The sequence below is a fragment of the Ambystoma mexicanum genome, chromosome 3q, assembly GCF_040938575.1.
Source record: "Ambystoma mexicanum isolate Mex_15411 chromosome 3q, UKY_AmexF1_1, whole genome shotgun sequence".
NCBI classification, from domain to species: Eukaryota; Metazoa; Chordata; class Amphibia; order Caudata; family Ambystomatidae; genus Ambystoma; species Ambystoma mexicanum.
This window is the reverse complement of record NC_090926.1, coordinates 753,233,835-753,255,326: the sequence shown is the minus strand read 5'-3', so window position 1 is coordinate 753,255,326 and position 21,492 is coordinate 753,233,835. Positions and strand designations below refer to the sequence as shown.

The 21,492-nt window shown below is 49.1% G+C and overlaps 1 protein-coding gene across 7 annotated transcripts in view; it reads right to left on the bottom strand.

Annotated features, from left to right (window-relative positions):
- The window catches only part of FBF1 (Fas binding factor 1), a 1,089,678-nt gene that overhangs the window by 262,968 nt on the left and 805,218 nt on the right, over nucleotides 1-21,492 (bottom strand). For all 7 annotated transcript variants that reach the window (XM_069654733.1, XM_069654729.1, XM_069654732.1 and 4 more), the window contains one exon: nucleotides 1,738-1,845. In XM_069654733.1, coding sequence (XP_069510834.1) covers nucleotides 1,738-1,845 — 108 coding nt within the window. The remainder of the gene's footprint in view (nucleotides 1-1,737; nucleotides 1,846-21,492) is intronic.

Genomic DNA, 21,492 nt, shown 5'->3' with positions numbered 1-21,492 from the left:
AGGCAGAGTCAGGCAGGGAGGGACAACTACTCACACCTGACTCCAATCAGCTTTTTCAAAAAGTATAAACGGTCAGCCACCCAGGCACACTCTGAGCAAGCAGGGGATTCTGAAGGAACCGTGAAGACCAGAAGGAGAAGTCAGCAGCTGGGAGTACCTTGGAAAGCCAGAAGGGGGGGCGGACTGCCAAGACACTGAGGCCTGTGAGTACCAAGGGGGCTACAGTGCGGCAGGGGAGCCGTGCCCCAGGGAACCAAAACTCCAGCTAATCTTTTCTGGTAGTGTTTTAATCAGTTCTGGCTCCGTAGGTGAATTCCAGAAACCCAGGTAGTTGAGGGGTAGGTACTGGGATCCTGACCTCAAGTGAATCCCCACTGAGGACCTGCTAACACCTCATCACTGAGGGTAAAAGATGGAGACCCTGTGACTCAAGGGAAGCTAAGGCGGGATAACCAGTTGTGTCAAGAGCTTTGTGTAAATCCCAAAAGTGCCTGTAACTGGCGAAGTGGAAGCAAAACCTTGAATGTGCATTCTGGGACTTGTAGTCCAAAAGAGCAAAGCTGTGAGACAGAGTGCTCCGGTGCTGCATGTGTGCCCAATCGAAGGTCTCTGTAAGGTATCCTATCCTGCTGAGAAGTGGCAGAAGTGAAAGTTAAAGAGCTGTAAAGAATTGTAAATCGAAGTGGTCCTGCGACGGGTCAAGCAAAATCCCACGCACAGTCGAAAGTCTTTGATTTTGGTGTCAAAAGAGATCTGAGCCCAGAAGAGGGGGATCCATGGTCCAAACCTGGATGAGGGAGAGCAAATTGTGAACATTGTGTGAAAAGGGATCTGAGCCCGGACAAGGGGGATCCATGGTCCGAGCCCAGAAAAGGAAGACCAAGTTGTGAATTGTGAACATTGTAGAAAAGGGGTCTGAGCCTGGACCAGGGGGACCCTTGGTCCGACTTGGAAGGAGTGAGACCAATCGTAAACTTATGAATGTGAGAATCTTGACAAAGGAAAGGAACTTTTATGTTTTGTTTGCTACATCAGACCCTCTGCAGTAAGAGAGTTTGAATGGCAAAGAGACCTTGGCACAGAAGGTCCTGATACTGAGATATAGAACTGTAGGAGTATCAAAAAGAACTTCAAGTACCAGCAGTCACTGGGAAAGAAGGTAATACTGTGTGTTTTGACAAGTAAAGTAAACTTCTATTTCAAGGTGGGCGAAGCATGTGTTTTGAAAAGAGACATTTCTTTTGAGAATTATTTTTGTTTCTTAAAGACTTGCCAGAGTGGTGCGAGAGCAGCAGAACCATTGAACTGTGTCCTCGCGCCGAGGAAACCAGAGCGTGCACTAGACTCAAGCGTGCTGCCTTGTCCCGTGCTGGAAGGGAGGCAAACTGATCAACTGAACTGACATATTGTTTCTTGAACCCTTTTCCTTTTTTGCATACACTACCGTCCCACACCATTTTATATTTAGAAGTAAGGATTGGTTTATTAGCATAGGCCCTTTTATGTTGACAGACTCGACTAGGACTGCGTTATTATTATTTATAGTTGTGGCTTGCTCCCATCCTTAGATTTAGGTTTAGATAGGCATTTAAAAAACCCTTTAAAATTCAATAAATACCCTTGAACTGTGTTTCATTTGTGTCGGTTTTCATTGATCATACCAAGCCTTTCCTTACAACAATGAGAGAAAGTTGGCAACTGAATGACAGGTTGGAGAAAGGAATAACGTATTGATACCTTGTGTGGCCAGAAGCGCTGGTCACTGCATCAATTTCCTGGTCCTTTAGGCGCTTCAGCCGTTGAAGCTGGTCATCATGGTCTTTGCGCATGTCCTGGATAGATATCCTGGAGGAGAAAAATAAGAGTTAATTGCCTGCAACAATGGCTTATCTGCATGGGGGCCTTTTATTAAATTACAAGCCTGTCTTACAGATCATGGGTGCCTATGTAGAATTTGTATGGCTATTGACTTAAGGGGAATAAATACATGGCCATATATTTCAAACACTACATTATAAAGAGCAGGCATTGTACATCTGGAGCTTCCTTTCCACCTCTTCAGTTCAACAGTGGAACCATGACTCCTTACACTTCAAGAAACGGAGGGTGGCCAGGAAATATTCTAGTCAAATTTTAGGAAAGATGTTTCTTTTTTAAACTTTCCTTCTATTGAAATCAATGAAGCACCCAGCTATTTTGCTATGCCTTGCACCCAGACCTGATTTTGGAGGCAAGTAAAGCCTTTTTGCTTCACTTCCCTCACTCAACCATTATGATTACCAGTGCAATGATTCCTGTAGCACACACCACTTACAGTGAAATTCTGCAGGGGTACTTTGTATCCCTATTTCTTTGTATGTAGTAACATTTGTGTTACCTTTTCAATATGCCTAGGAAATACAGTGAGTCCACACAGGGCAACATCAGTAATTCAGGTTAGGCAGTAAGTATATGAAAATACAATTATTTATTAGGCCATTAGTTACAGTCTAAGCATATACAAATCATAGGCACATACTGTCACACGAAACAATGTATAACATATATACACATTCACCATTAGGAGAACAGAATTGCTAATGAGTCAATTGGCAGGAGAGTACTCTGATGCGAGGAAAAATAGACATATCTCTTCAGAACCAACTCAAGAACATCTCCCCTCAATCTTAATAAGTCCAACCCTGAGATGGTATGGGGCCCTTGCGCCCAAATGTCTCAAGTTCTAACATTTATCTTCTTCATGTAAGTTTATTTAGAAAGGTTGCTGTGGGATGTGGTGCAGCTTATAGAAAGTTTCAAAATTTAGATAAATAATCAGTAAAGTTCAGGTGAGTATTCAACTCAATCCGTCACACTAGGATAGGCCTAGGGAAGGATCCTTAACCCAGATTCCACCACCAAAGATCAGGTCAGATTGACTTGGAGTCAGGACTTTACACCCAATTTGTAAAATGGAAAACTGGGTAGAGCAGGTGGTAATAACGAGTCATGCACTAAAAAACAATAGTAGGGAAAGAAGCGGATAACGTCAATTGAAAAGATGAGTATTTAAAGCTTAATGAAAAGGCAAAATGGTATTGACTGAACGTAGGTGCACTGGACGAAAGTACTACAGACTAGGGCCCAGGACAGAGCAGTGTCCGTCTCCCCAAGACACGTATCAGGTTCTTGAAACAGCCAGTAGGTATTGGCAAGTGGAGCGAAGAGTGCGAGAAGATTGATACTCCTGAATGAGTTTTGAACAATAAGGTGGTGCAAGCATTTGATGATTAAGCATAGGATGTTAAACTCTATCCTCTGTTTCACCGCCAACCAATGCAGAGAGCTCTGCAAATGAGAGATCAAGGTATATTTTAGTAGAAACACTTGTGTACAGGCGCGTTATAAATACCATATCATATCGTAGGTGAAAGACCAATCTGCCGGCGGCCCAATGTTACCCTATGGAAAACAGCAGTGGCACAGAAACCAGTATGTTAATTTACCCCCTGACTCAGATTCGTCCAGATACCATTGCAGATCTTCCAGAATTCATTGGGTACACAATCTTCCACCCTTGGTTTGGTTAAGGAGTCGTGGCTGCAGACCTCACTTCGGCATCGGGGTCTGTATCACGGTGTACAGCAAACTGTCCAGACAGCTTCCAGATTAAGTCCTAAAACAATGAAAGATGAAGACGTCTGCTGTGCAGACACTCTCAGGACACCTCATGGGACTGGAGAAGTGTTGCAACAAAGGTCTCCACAGTCAGGAAGTAACCAGCGATTCTCCAGCGGCGAAACCAGAAGCAGCACCAGCAAAACTTCCCTTGAGGTGGGACGGCTGAAAGGTTTAAGTTGAACAAGTTACATTCTTACCTTGTAACGTTCTTTCGATGGGATGTTCCTCCGACGTATTCCTCATCTTTGATGTTACCCATTCCAGCTTGCTGGCCTCGGAAATGTTTTCAGTAGAGGGCGCTGCGTGTCGACGTCCTTTGAGTCGGTGTCCCTTGACAGCATCCGTATCGGTGCCAACGTCATTGTGCGTATAAATAGACTTGCGCAGCGTCCGTTGCTCAGTTCTGTTTTGAAGCTTAATATTTGCTGTGCATGAATTGGTTATTGACCTTGAAAGAGCATAATCTGGAACTACAAGGGAAGTTTTACTGCGGGGATAGATGGGAGGGGCGATAAGGAATACGTCGGAGGAACATCCCATCGAAAGAACATTACAAGGTAAGAAAGTAACTTGTTCTTCGAAGGGATTGTGTCCTCCGACGTATTCCTTATCTTTGATAGACTCCCATAGCAGTGGTTTAAAAAAGGAGGTGGGAGTACAATTGGAATATTTCCCTTTAAGAGTGTACAGAATGTAACACAGCTTTCCCAAATCTTGCTCCTGGCTAGAGGAGGAATCCAGGCTGTAAAATTTTGTAAAGGTGCGTGCGAACGACCATGTGGCAGCCGCACATGTGTCTCAAATCGGAACCCCTCTTTGGAGAGCCGAAGAGGCTGCCCTGGTTGAATGAGCCCTAAGATGTTGAGGGGGTTCTTTCCCTGCCAATTTGTAGCATTCTAGAATGGTTAAAATAATCCATCTTGAAATGGTCTGTTTCGTGATTGACAATCCTAATTTGTGTCCTGCATAACCTACAAACAGTCTGCTTGCCTTATCCTAAAAAGTCTGTTGATATAAAAACTCAAGGCACGCTTTGGATCCAGCCTTTGTAACCTCTCTTCCTCTTTCCCTGGGTGGAGAGGAGGATAGAATGATGGTAAAGTTATTTTCTGAATAATGTGGAATTCGGAGACCACCTTTGGGAGAAAATTAGGCCTCGTAAAACAACCTTGTCTTTATGAAAGATTGTATGAGGGGGGTTTGCAAGATAGAGCTTGTAATTCGCTCACTCTTCTGGCAGATGTTAGAGCCACTAGGAAGACTGTTTTAAGAGTGAGAAATCTTAATGAATAAGAATGGAGTGGTTCAAAAGGAGTACCCATCAGAAAATTTAAGACTAGATTTAGGTCCCACAATGGGACTTGCAAAGGCTTTGGGGGATAAACATTAGTTAACCCCTTCAGAAATTGGATTACCAGGGGTAATTTGAAATATGAAGGCTCCTCCGCAGTGCGCTTAAAGATTGACAGCGCGGACTGGCCACCAGGGGGCGTAAGGACGATGAGCACCGACGTGTGAGCTCCACACCCTCGGGTCCCAAAAGTGCTTTGAGCCCCCGCTTTTGACCCCTCCATGGAGAAGCAACTGCTGCTCGTGCCACCCGAAGTGGCCCCCCACCCGCTGAGCGAAGTTTGGGTGAAAAACGGACTTCCATCCTGGAGTAAAGTCCATCCGACAGCAAGGCCCCTCCCCGCCGCATACGCAGAAACCGGAAAGCGGGACGCAACTACGCGCCACATCGAGGAACCCGGCTCCCTCTACGAGCCGACTGCGGCCGCAGCCCTTCCGCCTGTCCCGCTTCGCCTGCGGAGCGAACGACCATCTGGGGCAGGCGAGTGTGTCTGCACTACCCGCGCGGCTACCCGAGCAGCTCCGGACTACGGTCGAAAGGAAACTGTGGAGAGGGTAAGTGCCCGCCCCTCGGAGCATGCAGCGGCGCTTCGCCTGGCTTGGGGCCTTCCCTATCCCCCCGGCACTCTCCTCATCAAGGGCCCGGGGCCGGAGATAGTGTTTGGGGCGCAGACAGGAACCGCCCCCCACCATAACCGGGCACCTGCGACAGGCGGCACGCGGCCTCAAGAGGGCCTCCACATCAAGGCCAGACACACAGGCCACTGAGGAGGCACACGCATATATTGAACGTGGCCTACGCCTTTGGCCCAGCAGCTCCGAAGGACAAGCGCAGTGCCCTGGGAGATTTAGACGCCACAGCCAGCCACGGAAATCGGGGCAAGGGACTTGCGCCCGAAGTGAGGACAGTGCAGAGGGTTGGGCCCCCATCTATGGGGCGTGTGCCCTCCTCTGCACAACCACCAGTCTTTCGCCCCCCCCCCGGGCCTGAACCTCAATCTAAATCAAAACTACTGGTCAGGAGATCTCCCCCACGCCATCTTGCCTGGGCCTACACCCAAGACCACACCGACAACGGAGCACCCCTCCCATTGGAAAGGCTCCCCCGCACTGAGAGCTGGGCCCCTGTGCGCTGCGGGGCGTGTGCCCTTCTCAGAGCCAACGTCCATAAAGATGCCCGCCTCCACTGGACCTCAACACTGATAAACGGGTGCCCCCCAATAAACCAAGGAGCAGCACGCACCCTGCCCCTCCTCATCTGCCCAGACTCCTCTACCAGAGGGCACCCTCCAACCTTGAACCATATTCAGTCGGGTGGCTGTGAAACCAGGGACAAGCCTTGATTTCCGCTCTCTGGCTGTACCCTTAGGGGGATCTCTTGCCCAAACACCGCCAAACCCAACGTATGAACGCCAAGGAGAGACTGGCGGCATACCAGTTCTCACCCTCGTAAAACAGCTATTGCACACCCAGAGTCGCCGCTATGTCAGCACCGGGCCCCGAGGCAGCCTCCACCAAAGCGGACGTCGCCGATATCTTCAACGAAATGCGGAGTATGAGAGCTGACATTGGCGGCAAAATCGATAAAATAACCCAAAGGATGGACAAGATGGAGGACAGGCTTGAAGAAGTTGAACACAACCAGACCTCGCTGAACACCCTAGAGACCCAAATGGACTTGTGACTCGCCGGACTCAAAGCTAGGGAAGAGGAATTTCGCCTAAAAATCGATGACTTGGAAAACAGAGAGCGGCGCAATAACATACGCATCTTCGGAATTCCGGAGAATGAAGGCGAGACCGAGTCAGACCTGAAAAGAACATTGCATAGCATAATGAAGTCGCTTTTCAATGACGACTCAATTGATGAACCCAAAATTGAACGTGTGCACAGGGCTGGGGGAAAACCAGGAGGCCCGCGATCGGTGATTGCCCGATTCCATTACTACGCAGACAAGGCCAGGGTCTTGGACAAGGCCAGAAACACTCCGCAAGTCACGTTGGGCCCGGTACATGTCTCCATATATCAAGACCTATCCTCCCTCACTCTAGCAATGCAGAGAAAGTGCCATCCACTCACCAAAATGCTGAAAGAAAAAGGGGTCCGATACCGTTGGGGTTATCCCTTCTCGCTTTCCTTTGAATGGGAAAGCAATGCCATCAAACTAATCTCAGAAAAGGATATTAGGTGCTGCATATTTGACCTATTGGGTACTCAAGAGGAGGAACCATCACAGAGCGGAAACAGGCCAGAGGCAAAGAAATGGCACACCAAAGGTCCACGGAGAAAGAAGATGCAGGGCGCCAGGAAATATAGACGGATGAACGCCTCCCCAGACACCGAACATTGAACCCACTTTGTTCTTTTACTTGTTTCTCTTTTCATGGGTGCGCCTGACGACGGACATTAGGCTAACTAGAGACCTCTGAGAACGTCGGATGGACACCCACTGGGTAGCAACGGGGGAGGGTGGAATCGTTGTCCTCACACCACCTCACCTGATGCGGAAGAGGTGCTCACAAAGCAACCTGGGATGAGGGTACACTTAGATGATGTGATTCGATGCGCTTTAGTGGGCCTTAAAGAAGGTAGAGGAAGCTGAGGTTTGTGTGCGGCCGAGAAAGGGTAGCACGTAGGAGGTGGTGTGAACCGATATGAAAATAAAGGAGGGCCCTTACAAAGTTTTACCGGGGGCTGAATATCGGGCGTAAATGACTGAGATCTTATTGTTGAAATGCAGTTCAGTTCGTTAACATGTTTACATATGCAGGGGGGGAGTTGGAGGCTCATGGTCAAGCCGGTCAAGTGGCACAGCGAGTAGAGCGCCCGCTTTGACACCCGTGCAGAGCCTGTTAACGCAGGTTCGAATCCCGGCGGGGCCAAACTCAGCCTTTCATCCTTCCGAGGTCGATAAATGAGCACCACACACCGTGGGTAATAATAAGCAGCGCTCAGATACCTGAGGGTTTGTAGCGCTATATAAAAGCCTAATTATTATTATTTTTTATTTATTATGTTTTATAATTATGTGGTTGGGACCGTTTGAGGTGCGGTTCCCGTTGGTGGTCCGAAGACGATTGGGTGAACATAACCCAGCCGGATCGGACTCCGTATGGTTTGGGGGGGGGGGGGTGGACTAGTGCGACTCGAAGGGTCAGGTGGAACGGATGAATACGAAAATGAGAAGAAGAGAAAGGCACACTTAATACTGTTGAAGGCTGAGCGACAAGGATGTTCAGCGGCCCCCATAGGGCCACATAGGAACCGGCTTACTTATGTAGGAATAGGCATATGGCAGGCGCTTACAGCAGAGACATTGAGGCAGGCGCACTTATTGGGCTACCTCACACATTGCAATGGCAGCAACACCTAGACATTACAAGCTACGCATATGCACACTCAATGTAAAAGGCTTGAATTCCCCCACTAAACGCTCGCTGGTAGCGAGGGAATTTAAGAGGTCGAACATTGATATTATGTTCTTACAAGAGACAAAATATCAGAAGGGTAGCGAGAAGGGGATCCCCAGTGGTCTGGTGGGGCATACATATTGGAGTTCGGGTGTCCTCAAAAAAGCTGGGGTGGGGATCCTGGTCCGGAAGAACCTCCGCATGAAGATCCTAAATTCCTGGACTGACACGGAGGGTAGGGCCATGTTAATAGTGGGGTCCATTCAAAACACAGTCGTAACCCTTGCCACAATTTATGCACCCAACCAAGGCCAAAAAAGATTCCTCCTTAAAATGACCGAATGGCCGTTTAATAAATCGCAAGGTCATACTATTCTTGGGGGTGACTTCAACACATGGATGAGTAGTGCCATGGATAGGCAAACCGCACACAATGTCTCCCAACCTCCCCGGTTGCAGGAACATGTAGAAATTAAAACAACGCTTGCCCTGTACGGCCTTCCGGACAGTTGGCGTCACTTACATCCAATGGACAAAGGATTTACCTTTCGATCCATCCCTCATGACACGCTCACAAGAATAGATTATCTGTTCCTCTCGGAAGACCTAATGAGAATACTCCACACTGCAGACATACATCCCATTGCATGGTCTGACCATGACATGGTTGTGGGGGAACTAGACTGGGATGGCCTTGCCCATCGCAACACTAAGTGGAGGAACAACGAAACGTTGTGGTCGGATGTGGTTTTCAGGGAAGAATTGGAAAATTAAATCAAACAATTCTTCATGACCAAGGATACGGGTGAAGTCGCGAAAGTGAATGTATGGGAAGCGGCAAAGGCCACTTGGCGTGGGATCCTAATCAGGGAGGGGGCGAGGAAAAAGAGGGAACGCACCTTGCTGGAGGCTAACGTTACAAAGAAATTAGACGAAGCAGAGAGTCTAGCCCAGACATCTCCTCAACGTAGAGCTGCACACCTTGCGGAAGCTAAGGCATTACGGGAAGAGCTAAAAGCCCTGGAAATGAGCAAGGTGACCCAGACCTTACAATACCTGAAACAAAAGTACTACGAAAAAGGAGACATGGTCGATGCCCTCCTTGCGGCAAGGCTCTGTGCGCAAAGGGCAGAAAGATGGGTAGACGTGATAGAGAGGACAGATGGCACTCTCGTGGATACAACAGAATCCTCCCCAGACGGCATACGAGAGGCATTTGCCTTTTTTTATGAAGATTTATATACCTGTGACCCTCCTCCCCCACCGGGGAGTGTAGATGCCTATCTCAAAGAGGCAGATCTCCCGGCGCTTACGCGCCCGGAGGCGGAAGCTCTTGACACTCCGGTCACTGGGGAGGAGGTGGCTGATGCCATTAAGCTTCTTTTGTCAGGAAAGGCGCCTGGGGACGATGGCTTCACCCCTGGCTTCTACAAAACGTTCACTGCGTTCCTTACCCCCTTCCTGGTGACCCTATTCAACCACATCTTTGAAACAGGGCAGGCACCCCCGTCCTTTGCTCAGGCCCTCCTAACGGTCATCCCAAAAGAAGGCAGAGACCCCAAATACTGTGGGTCATATCGACCCATATCACTCCTTAACATAGATGCCAAGATATATGCGAGAGTGATAGCGGCCAGATTAGAAACGCATTAACCAAAATTAATACATACGGATCAGGTCGGCTTTGTTATGGGGAGACAGGGAGCTGACACGATGAGGAAGACGTAACACTTGATACACGCGGCACAGGGGAGGAATGACGACCCCACCCTCCTGTCGCTTGATGCCGAAAAGGCCTTCGACAGAGTCGATTGGGAGTTCCTGGAAAGGGTTCTAGTCTGGATAGGTCTTGGCCCCAAACTACGCCGCGCCATTAAGGCAATATACTCAGCTCCCCAGACCTCTGTAGCGGTGTACGGTGGCTACTCAAGGTGGTTTCCATTAGAGAGAGGCACCAGGCAAGGCTGCCCATTATCTGCTATACTGTGTGTTGTCTCTCGAACCACTGGCACAGAAGAACAAGTTACTTCTTACCTGGTAACGTTCTTTCGACGGGATGTTCCTCCGACGTATTCCTTATCTTTGATAATACGTTTCCAGCTTGCTGGCCTCGGAATTTTTTTCTGCAGAGGGCGCTGCGCGTCGACATCCACGAGTCGATGTCCCTCGACGGCCACCGTATCGGCGCCGACGTCACCATGCCCATAAATAGCCACGCGCTGCGTCCATTGCTCAGTTCCGTTTTGTAGCATAAGAAAAGACATGCCTGAATCGGTTAGTAACCTTGAAGGAGCGAAAGCTGCAACCACAAGGGAAGTTATCACTGCGGGGATGGATGGGAGGGGCGATAAGGAATACGTCGGAGGAACATCCCGTCGAAATAACGTTACCAGGTAAGAAGTAACTTGTTCTTCGAAGGGATTGTGTCCTCCGACGTATTCCTGATCTTTGATAGACTCCCATAGCAGTGGTATGTAATTGGAGGAGGGAGTGATAGTATTATGTATCCCTTTAGGGATGGACCGAATGTAATACGGCCTTGCCAAATCTGGTCTCTTGAGCAGTGGAGGATTCCAGATTGTAAAATTTTGTGAATGTATGTGCGGACGACCATGTGGCAGCCGCACATATGTCTCGGACCGGTACCCCTCTTTGGAGGGCTGAAGAGGCTGCGATACCCCTGGTTGAATGAGCCCTAAGATTTTGGGGTGGCTCTTTCCCTGCCAGTCTGTAACATTCCAGGATGGCCAAAATAATCCACCTGGAGATGGTTTGTTTTGTTATGGGTAGTCCCAACTTGTGATCTGAGTATCTTACAAACAGTTGGTCTGCTTGTCTGATCCTAGCCATTCTGCTGATGTAAAAGCTGAGAGCTCGCCTAGGGTCCAGCCTGTGTAGCCTTTCCTCCTCTTTCCCCGGATGGGGAGGAGGGTAGAATGAAGGCAAGGTCATTTTCTGAGTAATATGGAATTCAGAAACCACCTTTGGGAGGAAATTAGGCTTCACCTGTAGGACAACCTTGTCCTTGTGGATATGTGGGGGTTTAGAGGAGAGAGCTTGTAGCTCACTCACCCTCCTAGCAGATGTTAGTGCTACCAATAGGACAGTTTTAAGCGTGAGAATTCTCAACGCGCAAGAGTGAAGAGGTTCGAATGGAGTGCCCATTAAGACGTTTAAGACTAAATTGGAATAATGGAACCTGGAATGGTTTTGGAGGGTAAACATTAGTTAGACCCTTGAGAAATTGTACCACTAGAGGAATTTTGAAATACGATAGAAGATAGAAAGCGCTGCGAGATAGCCTTTTACAGTGCCAACTTGAAGGCCTGAGTTTGCCAAGTAGAGTAGAAACGATAACACCGTTGGTGTACCACATGAAAAAGGGTCGATATTCTCTTCCCTACACCAGCTGCAAAACTTGTTCCAACGGCAGCGGTATAAAGACTTTGTTGCTGGTCTTCTGGCCGGAAGCAACACCTCCATGACGTCATCAGGGAGATCCCAATCCTTGTACCTCAACCTTTCAGAAGCCAAGCGTGAAGGTTGAGGGTTCTGGTGTCTGGATGGAGAACCTTACCTCCCTTCAGCGAAAGAAGATTCTCTTTGAGTGGAAGACGGATTGGAGGGCAGATGGACATATCTAGAAGGTCCGGGTACCACGTTCTCCTGGCCCAATCCGGGGCAATTAGGATCATGGTTTTCCGAAATCTTCTCAACCTCCTGATCATTTGAGGAATAACAGGGACTGGTGGGAACGCGTAAAGGAGTGGAAACTCCCAGTCCACTACGAACGCATCTCCTAGAGCTCCTCTCGGGGGAAATTCCCTTGAGCAGAACAGATCGCACTTCCTGTTGGTGCTTGTGGCGAACAGATCCACCTGAGGGGTTCCCCAAAGGGCGAAGATCTCTTGAAGGACTTCCTGAGCTAGCTCCCACTCGTGGGAGACTGTGCTCTTTCTGCTCAGAGTGTCCGCTGTCAAATTCTTCTCTCCGGCTAGGTGGACTGCCGATCGAGAGATTCCTTCCCGAATTGCCCAAAACCAGAGCTGCATTGCCTCTCTGCACAGTGGCAGTGATCCTACGCCTCCTCTTTTTTTGAGGTAGTGCATGGCCACCGTATTGTCCGTCATTATCAGGACATTTCTCCCCTGTACTGATGGCGGGAAAGCTTTCAGCGCTAGTCTGATCGCTCTCAGCTCTAATAGGTTGATGTGTAGTCTGGACTCCGATGGAGACCAACGACCGCTGATGGTCAAGTCGTTGGCATGGGCGCCCCACCCTGTGAGCGAGGCGTCTGTGACTACTGCTATCTCCGGCCATGGTTGCCAAAACAGCTCTCCTGTCAAGATGTTCTCTGGATAGGCCCACCATTGAAGGTCGCGGGCTACCTTGTCCGGAATCCGGAGGAGATCTGTCATTCTCCCTGAGAATTGTGACCACTGACTTCTCAGTGCCCACTGAAGAGATCTCATTCTCAGGCGAGCCTCTGGCACAAGGAAGATGCAGGATGCCATGAGGCCTAGCAACCTCAAAAAGTCGAAGGCTGGGAGACGTTGGGCATTTTGAAACGTGGTGACCATCTGTAGAATATCTTGAGCCCTCACCTCTGGTGGCGAGCCGTTTCCCAGGGAAGTGTCCAGAACCGCTCCAATGAACTGGAGTCTCTGTGATGGTATCATCTGTGACTTCTTTAAATTGAGGGAGAAGCCCAGTCTGTGAAGGAAGAGGCAGACATAATCTAGCTGGGTCTGGGCCTGTTCCGAAGATACGGCCCTGATCAGCCAATCGTCCAGGTAGGGATAGACGTGGATCCCTTCCCTCCTTAGACTCGCCGCCACTACCAACATCAGCTTGGTGAAGACCCCCGGGGCAGGGGTCAGCCCAAATGGCAGAACTCGAAATTGATAATGAGAGTCGCCAATTGCGAACCTCAGGTATTTCCTGTGTTTGAGATGGATTGGCACATGGAAATAAGCATCCTGAAGGTCCAGAGATACCAGCCAGTCCTGGAGCTGGAGGGTCTGAAGGATCTGAGAGAGAGTTACCATCTTGAACCTGTCCTTCCTGAGGAACTTGTTCAATTCTCGTAAATCCAGGATGGGTCTCAGTCCTCCGTCCTTCTTTGGTATGAGAAAGTAGGGGGAGTACCAGCCCTTGTTCCTGTCCGCTACAGGTACCGGTTCTATGGCACCTTTCTCTAGCAGGTCCATAATTTCCTGCAAGAGAAGCGGATCTGGAACTTTTAGAGAGCTGTTCCCCGGTGGATGACTGAGGAATGTGTAGAAAGGGTAGGCAGTAACCTTGGGCAACTGTCCCCAATGCCCAAGCATCTGACGTTATAGCCTGCCATTCCGTCAGATGGTGAGTTAACCTGCCCCTACACGTGTATTGTGTGGGAAGGCCTCAGAGTGGTTTGGGGGCGGCTGATGCAGATGCCGAGGGTAAAGAGGCACCTGCTGCTGCTGCGGTCTTAGTACTTTTGACCCGTCCACCTCGGGTGGATCTCCTTTGGCCTCTTTGAGCCGGCTGTCCTCTGCTTTTCCCGAATGCGGAAAAATAGCGAAAGGACCTTCCTCTCCCAGAGGTTCCTGAGGGGCGAAAAGGAGTTTGGCGGATAGCAGCCCCTAAGGATTTTGCTGCTGCTTTAGAAGTCTGTAAATTTTCCAGACTGTCATCAGCCTTTTTCCCGAATAATGAAGAGCCGTCAAAGGGCATATTCAAAAGTGTGGCCTGTACATCAGGGGCAAAGCCCGACTTTCGCAACCACGCATGCCTGCGGATTGTTATACTTGTCGCCATGGCCCTGCTGATACTGTCAGCGGAATCGATGCCAGTTGGAAGTGATTTGCACATGGCATCTTTGCCATCTTTAATGATGTTAAGCAAGGCTTCCTTTTCCTCTCCTTCGGGTATGCAGTCAGCTGCTGATGAAGCACACTCCCATAGTGTGTGACTGAATCTGGCGAGCGTACAGGTGGCGTTGATCGACTTCAACGCCATACTACAGGCAGAGAAGACTTTCTTTGCCATAGAGTCGTACTTCTCGTCATCTCTATCCTGTGGGACAGTAGGGTAAGCAGTCCTACTGCTGGATGAAGTTGCCGCTTGAAGCACCAGGCTCTCTGGGGTCGGGTGTTTTGACAGGTATTCAGGGTCAGCAGCCGCTACCCTATACTTTGTTGACAATCTTTTATTGACTGCAGGGATAACTTCGGGAGTTTCCCAATTAGATGCAATTTTTCTTTGTAGGGCGGCATGGAAGGGGACCACGGGTCCTCCTGTGGGCCTTTGTCCAGTATATCTGTTAGATCATCCTGTTGGAAAACAGGTGAAGGCGCAGACCAACCCATAAACTCAATTATTCTTGCCATCAGGGTTCTATATGGTGTTTCGGCATGTTCCCCTGGGTCTGGCTTTACAAATTCCACTTCTGGGGAAGTGTCCAGCCCACTTGCCTCATGAAGTGACTCCTGAAGTTCCTTCAGCCTTCTTTCCTCAGAGGTGAAATCCTCTGCAGTAGGCAGTGTGGTTCTCTGTAATCCAAATGTTTCCAGGTCAGAATCTTCCCCTTCTTCATAAATTGAAGAAAGACCAGGGTATTCTGACCTCTGAAATGGAGTAAAACCCATTTCTAGGGCCGAAGGAGCCAAACTCGTCATTATTGGACGAGAAAATGTCAATGTCGTCGACGCCGATGTAACAGGCTTCGAAGGCGCCGAAAACGGCGTCGAAAAAACTGGAAGGGGTCTCGAAGAACTCAAGAGGATCGGGATCCTACTCGAGGGCATCGACGACGGTCTCGGCGTCGTGCCGGAGGCCTTTGAAATCACTGTTGGCTGTGGGGTGGCCTTGGTCCTCTCTTTCATCGGCGTCAGCGTCGACGATGGCGTTGAGTCGATCGACCGATGCGTCGAGGAACCCTTCCACAACGGCGTCGATGGCGCCGATCCGTGCGTCGAAGGAATCTTCGACGACGGTGTCGAAGACGGTGCCTTCTTACCCGATGGCTCATGGCGCTCTCGGGTGGAATGTTTCGTCGGGTGCTGCGACTCGCAGCGTTTTGATTTTTTGGGTTTTTCACCCGGGGTATCACCCTCAGCTGTCTTCGAGGGGGTCGAGGCCACGTTCTCGAAGACGCTTAACATTTTCTTTCTGAATTCCTCCCACTCAGCTTCAGAACTGTGTTTGGTGGGACAGGAGACTCTTTCTGGGGACCCAGAAGATGACGAGGAATGGGACCTTCGACATCTCTTTTTTGAGTGTCTAGATCTCGACGAATGGTGGGAGCTGCTTCGAGATCTAGAATGGGAATGTTTTCGATGGCGAGGAGACGAATGCCTCGACTCAGCCGACAAAACCTTCGAGGAGGATTTGGCTGACTTACCTCTCTCGAGCTTCCCCTTTCGCTCCTTCAAGGATTTCGCTGTCATGGACATGCAGTCCTCACATTCCGAACAATGGTGCTCGGACCCCAAGCACCATAAACAGACCCTGTGTGGATCCGTTATTGAGATTTTTTTACCGCAGTCTCGACATTTCTTGAAGCCGGATCGCGTCGTCGTCGGTTCTGATGAAGAAGCCATCGAGAACGATAAGGAATATTCGAGTCGAAATAGATAGTTAACCTGACTGAACTGAGCAACGATGTTCCGAGGCCCCACGAAGCGCAGAAAAACGGAACTGAGCAACGGACGTAGCGCGTGGCTATTTATGGGCATGGTGACGTCGGCGCCGATACGGTGGCCGTCGAGGGACATCGACTGGGCAGACGTCGAAGCGCAGCGCCCTCTGCAGAAAAAATTTCCGAGGCCAGCAAGCTGGAAACCTATTATCAAAGATAAGGAATACGTCGGAGGACACAATCCCTTCGAAGCTTAGACTTGACAAAAGGGTGGGAGGAATTAAAATAGGGGATCAGGAATACAAGCTAGGCCTATATGCTGACGATATCCTCCTGCATACAACAAACCCCTTGAGTTCGATACCTGCGGCCATGGAAATAATTGGGGAATACTGCCAATTGGCAGGCCTGAAAATCAACACAGAGAAATCGGTCCTCCTCCCGCTAGACAAGAGTAGGGACTCAGAGGTTAAGCGATTTGCACCCCTAGGGATGGAGGTTAGTCTCACTACATTGCGATATTTGGGCATCAATGTGACTCGTGACCTGGGTGACCTATTTGAAGCCAACTTCTCCCCGATACTAAGCACAATACAAAAAGACATTGAACGGTGGACAAGGCTCACCATCTCGTGGATGGGCCGACTGAACACGATTAAAATGGTAATCCTGCCAAAGTTACTTTACCTATTTCAGATGCTCCCCATCCAACTCCCCAGAGATTTCTTTGTAACCACCAAAAAAGTCCTAAATACCTTCCTATGGCAAAACAAAAAACCCAGGGTCCCTGCTGTCTTACTTCACCTCCCGAAAGACGATGGCGGGGTGGGTCTCCCAGACATAGAGCTGTACTATAGAGCAGCACAACTGCGAGTGCTAATCCCACACGTCAGACAACAAAAAGACCCTCAATGGATAGGCTTAGACAACTACTATCTCCGTCCTTTTATTGTGGGGGAATGGTTATGGGTACCTGGGCCCCAATTACGAAATAGCATTAAAAACCACCCCATCCTCGGGACCATATGGAAACCAAACAAAGGAATGAAAGGAGTCACAACATGGCCCTCCCCCCTGGCGCATCTATGGGCCCCGGGCATTCGGGATGACATTCCTGATCCAGGCAGTTTTGAATCATGGTACGAGGCAGGGCTTGAAAGGGCAGGCCAATTACGGAGGAATAACGCTTTCATCACTATCCAAGAGCTGGAGGAAGCTCTCGGCATAGGTCAGCTCTCAGTTTTCCAATACCTAAAACTAAAAGGTGTTATGACCCGGGAGGTCTGGAGGGAGGCGCTACAGAGAGACCTCACCCTGTTCGAAATAATTCTAGACACATACATAGGCTCCAAGGGATTCATCAGTGCAATGTATGCAGCACTAGTTGGAGTCAACACGACCCCCTCAATCACTTTGAAACATAAGTGGGAAAAAGACCTTGGGAGACATCTCATCCCAGAAACATGGCTCAAGATTTGTAGAAGGACCTCGAAAACCTCTATCTCTTGTCAGTACAAATTGCATGGGATCAAGCTTTTGTATAGGTGGCAGTATGACCCACTCCGGCTAGCCAGGATGTATCAGGATGTGAGTCCTTTCTGCTGGCGGGGCTGTGGCTAGAAAGCGGACTACTGGCACATGTGGTGGGGATGTAAGGCGGTCCAGGCATATTGGGACGAAGTGCTCAGTTGGATAAAAGAGCTTGAAGGAGAGGAAAGGGAGAAGCACCCACTCTTGATCCTATTTGGTTTGGTCGAAACAGAAGAACAAACAATCAAATTGCCCATAATGACACATGGGCTCTTGCTTGCTGCGAGGGCCTGCCTTACAACTGTGTGGAAAAGAATTAGTCTACCAACCAAAGCTGAGTGGACCAACGTCTCCCGTAATATCTTCAATATGGAAAAGCTAACAGCAGCCATTCATGGTGACCGCACTTCCATTGACAATGAATGGTCCGAGTTCCGAGCCAAGTATATTGCACAAAGCTGAGTGTGCAACACGATACAGCTAAAGCGCCATTGCAATGATCTGCCTACTACTCTAATGTTAATTCCGAAATGTCTTATGCAAGTGCCACTTTTCTAAAAAAATTCTTTTGCCTATGAACTCGTTCGCCGGACTGTAAAATTTATTTTAGACCAGCTGTTGCTTCAAGGGCTGCTGGATGGGGGGAGGCGGGGAGAGGGGGAGTGGGTCAAGTTGTGGTTAGTCATTAAGCATGTGCAACTGTAAAACGGTTGAGTTATTCTGTATTCTTTGTAATGAAAACTGCATTCTCTAGGTTTGAAAAACAATAAAACCAATTTTCAAAAAGATTGACAGCGCTGCGAGGTAGCCCTTAATCGTACCAACTTGAAGACCTGAATTTGCTAAATAGAGTAAGAAAGATAACACCATTGGTGTACTGCATGAAAAGGGTTCAATATTCTTTTCTATACACCAGCTGCAAAATGTGTTCCAACGGCAGCGGTATAAAGTCTTTGTTGCTGGCCTTCTAGCTGAAAGCAACACCTCCAGACGTCATCCGGGAGATCCCAATCCTTGTATCTCAACCTTTCAGAAACCAAGCGTGAAGGTTGAGGGATCTGATGTCTGGATGGAGAACCTGACCTCCCTTCTGCGAGAGAAGAACCTCTCTTTGCGGAAGACGAATCAGAGGGCAAATAGACATGTCTAGAAGGTCCGGGCACCACGTTCTACTGGCCCAATCCGGGGCAATTAGGATCATGGCTTTCCGGAATCTTCTCGACCTCCTGATCATTTGAGGAATGACAGGGACAGGAGGAAACGCATACAGAAGTGGAAACTCCCAGTCCACTACGAACGCGTCCCCTAGAGATCCTCTCGGGGGGAAAGTCCCTTGAACAAAACTGATCTCACTTCCTGTTGATGCTGGTGGCGAACAGATCCACTTGAGGGGTTCCCCAAAGGGTGAAGATCTCTTGAAGGACTTCCTGATCTAGCTCCCACTCGTGGGAAACAGTACTCTGCCTGCTCAGAGCGTCCGCCGTCAAGTTCTTCTCTCCGGCTAGGTGAACTGCCGAAAGAGAGATTCCTTCTTGCATTGACCAAAACCAGAGCTGCATTGCCTCTCTGCACAGTGGCAGTGATCCTACACCTCCTCTTTTGTTGAGGTAGGGCATGGCCACTGTGTTGTCCGTCATTATCAGGACAGACTTTCCCTGTACTAATGGCAGAAAAGCTTTCAGCGCTAGTCTGATCGCTCTCAGCTCTAATAGGTTGATGTGTAGTCTGGACTCCGATGGAGATCAACGACCGCTGATGGTCAAGTCGTTGGCATGGGCTCCCCCCACCCTGTTAGTGAGGCATCCGTGACTACTGTTATCTCTGGCCATGGTTGCCAAAACTGTTCTCCTTTCAAGATGTTCTCCCGACAGGCCCACCACTGAAGGTCTCGAGCCACTCTGTCCGGGACTTGAAGGAGATCTGACATTATTCCTGAGAATTGCGACCATTGGGTTCTTAGTGCCCACTGGAGGGATCTCATTCTCAGGCGAGCCTCTGGCACTAGGAAAATGCAGGATGGCATGAGGCCTAGCAACCTCAAAGTCCAAGGCTGGTAGACGATGGGCATTTTGAAACTTGTTGACCATCTGCAGAATATCTTGAGCCCTCACCTCTGGTGGCGAGGCTTTTCCCAGGGAAGTGTCCAGGACTGCTCCAATGAACTGGAGTCTCTGTGATGGTATTATCTGTGACTTCTTCAAGTTGAGGGAGAAGCCCAGCTTGTGAAGGAAGTGGCAGACATAATCTAGCAGGATCTGAGCTTGTGCCAAAGATACCGCTCTGATAAACCAATCGTCCAGGTAGGGGTAGACGTGGATCCCTTCCCTCCTTAGTCTTGCAGCCACTACCGACATTAGCTTGGTGAAGATCCTCGGGCGGAGGTCAGCCCAAATGGCAGAACACGAAATTGATAGTGAGAGTTGCCAATTGCGAACCTCAGGTATTTCCTGTGTTTGAGATGGATTGGCACATGGAAATAAGCATCCTGAAGGTTTAGAGATACCAACCAGTCCTGAAGCTGGAGGGCCTGAGGGATCTGAGAAAGGGTTACCATCTTGAACTTGTCTTTCCTGAGGAATTTGTTCAATTCTCGCAAGTCCAAGATGGGTCTCAGTCCTCCGTCCTTCTTTGGTACTAGGAAGTAGTAGGGGGAATACCAACCCTTGTTCCTCTCCACTACAGGTACTGGTTCTATGGCACCTTTCTCTAGCGGATCTACAATCTCCTGCATAAGGAGCGGGTCTGGAAACTTCAAAGAGTTGTTCCCCGGTGGATGACTCCGAGTGGTGTGTAGGAAGGGCAGGCAGTAACATTGGGAAACTGTCTCCAATGCCCAAGCATCTGACGTAATAGCCTGCCATTCTGCCAGACGTTAAGTTAACCTGCCCCCTACTGGTGTCTTGTGAGGGGAGACCTCAGAGGGGTTTAGAAGCGGCTGACGCAGATGCCGAGGGTAAAGTGGCACCTGCTGCAGCGGCTTTTGTACCTTTAATCCGTCCACCATGGTGCATCGTTTCTGGCCCCTTTGAACTGACTGTCCTCTGCCTTTTCCGAATGCGGAGTAAAAGTGAAAGGACCTACCCCTCCAGGAGGCTCCTGAGGGGTGATTCGGAGTCTGTAGGATTGCAGCCCCAAGCGATTTCGCTACTGCCTTGGATGTTTGTAATCTTTCCAGGCTGTCATCAGCTGTCTTACCAAACAAAGAAGTGCAGTCAAAGGGAATGTTAAAAAGTCTGGCTTGTACATCTGGAGCAAAACCAGACTTCTGCAACCACACAAATCTGCGGATTGTGGTACTTGCCGCCATGGCCCTGCTGATACTGTCAGCAGAATCAATGCCTGTTTGAAGGGACTCGCACATTGCATCTTTTCCATCCTTGATGATGTTTAAAAATGCTTCCCTTTCTTCTCCTTCTGGGAGACAGTCAGTCGAAGATGAAGCACACACCAGAAGTGTATGGCTGAATCTTGCAAGTGGCGTTAATAGATTTAAGCGCCATGCTACATGCCAATAATACTTTTTTTGACATAGCATCAAATCTTTTATCATCCCCGTCCTGTGGAATAGTAGTGTATGCGGATTTACTGTTTGATGAAGTTGCTGCTTGTACAACCAAACTCTCTGGAGTTGGATGTTTGCTCAAACATTCAGGATCTGTAGCAGATACCCTGTATTTAGCAGAAAGTTTCTTGTTAACTGCAGGGATAACTTCAGGAGTTTCCCAATTTGCAGAAATGTTTCTGTGCAGAACAGTATGAAAAGGAACAACAGGATCCTCCTGTGGACCTTTATCTAAAATATCAGTAAGGTCATCCTGCTGAAAAGAAGGTGTAGCTGTAGACCACCCCATGAATTCTATTATTCTGGCCATCAGAACCCTATAAGGGGTCTCAGCATGCTCCCCAGGGTCTGGTTTAGCA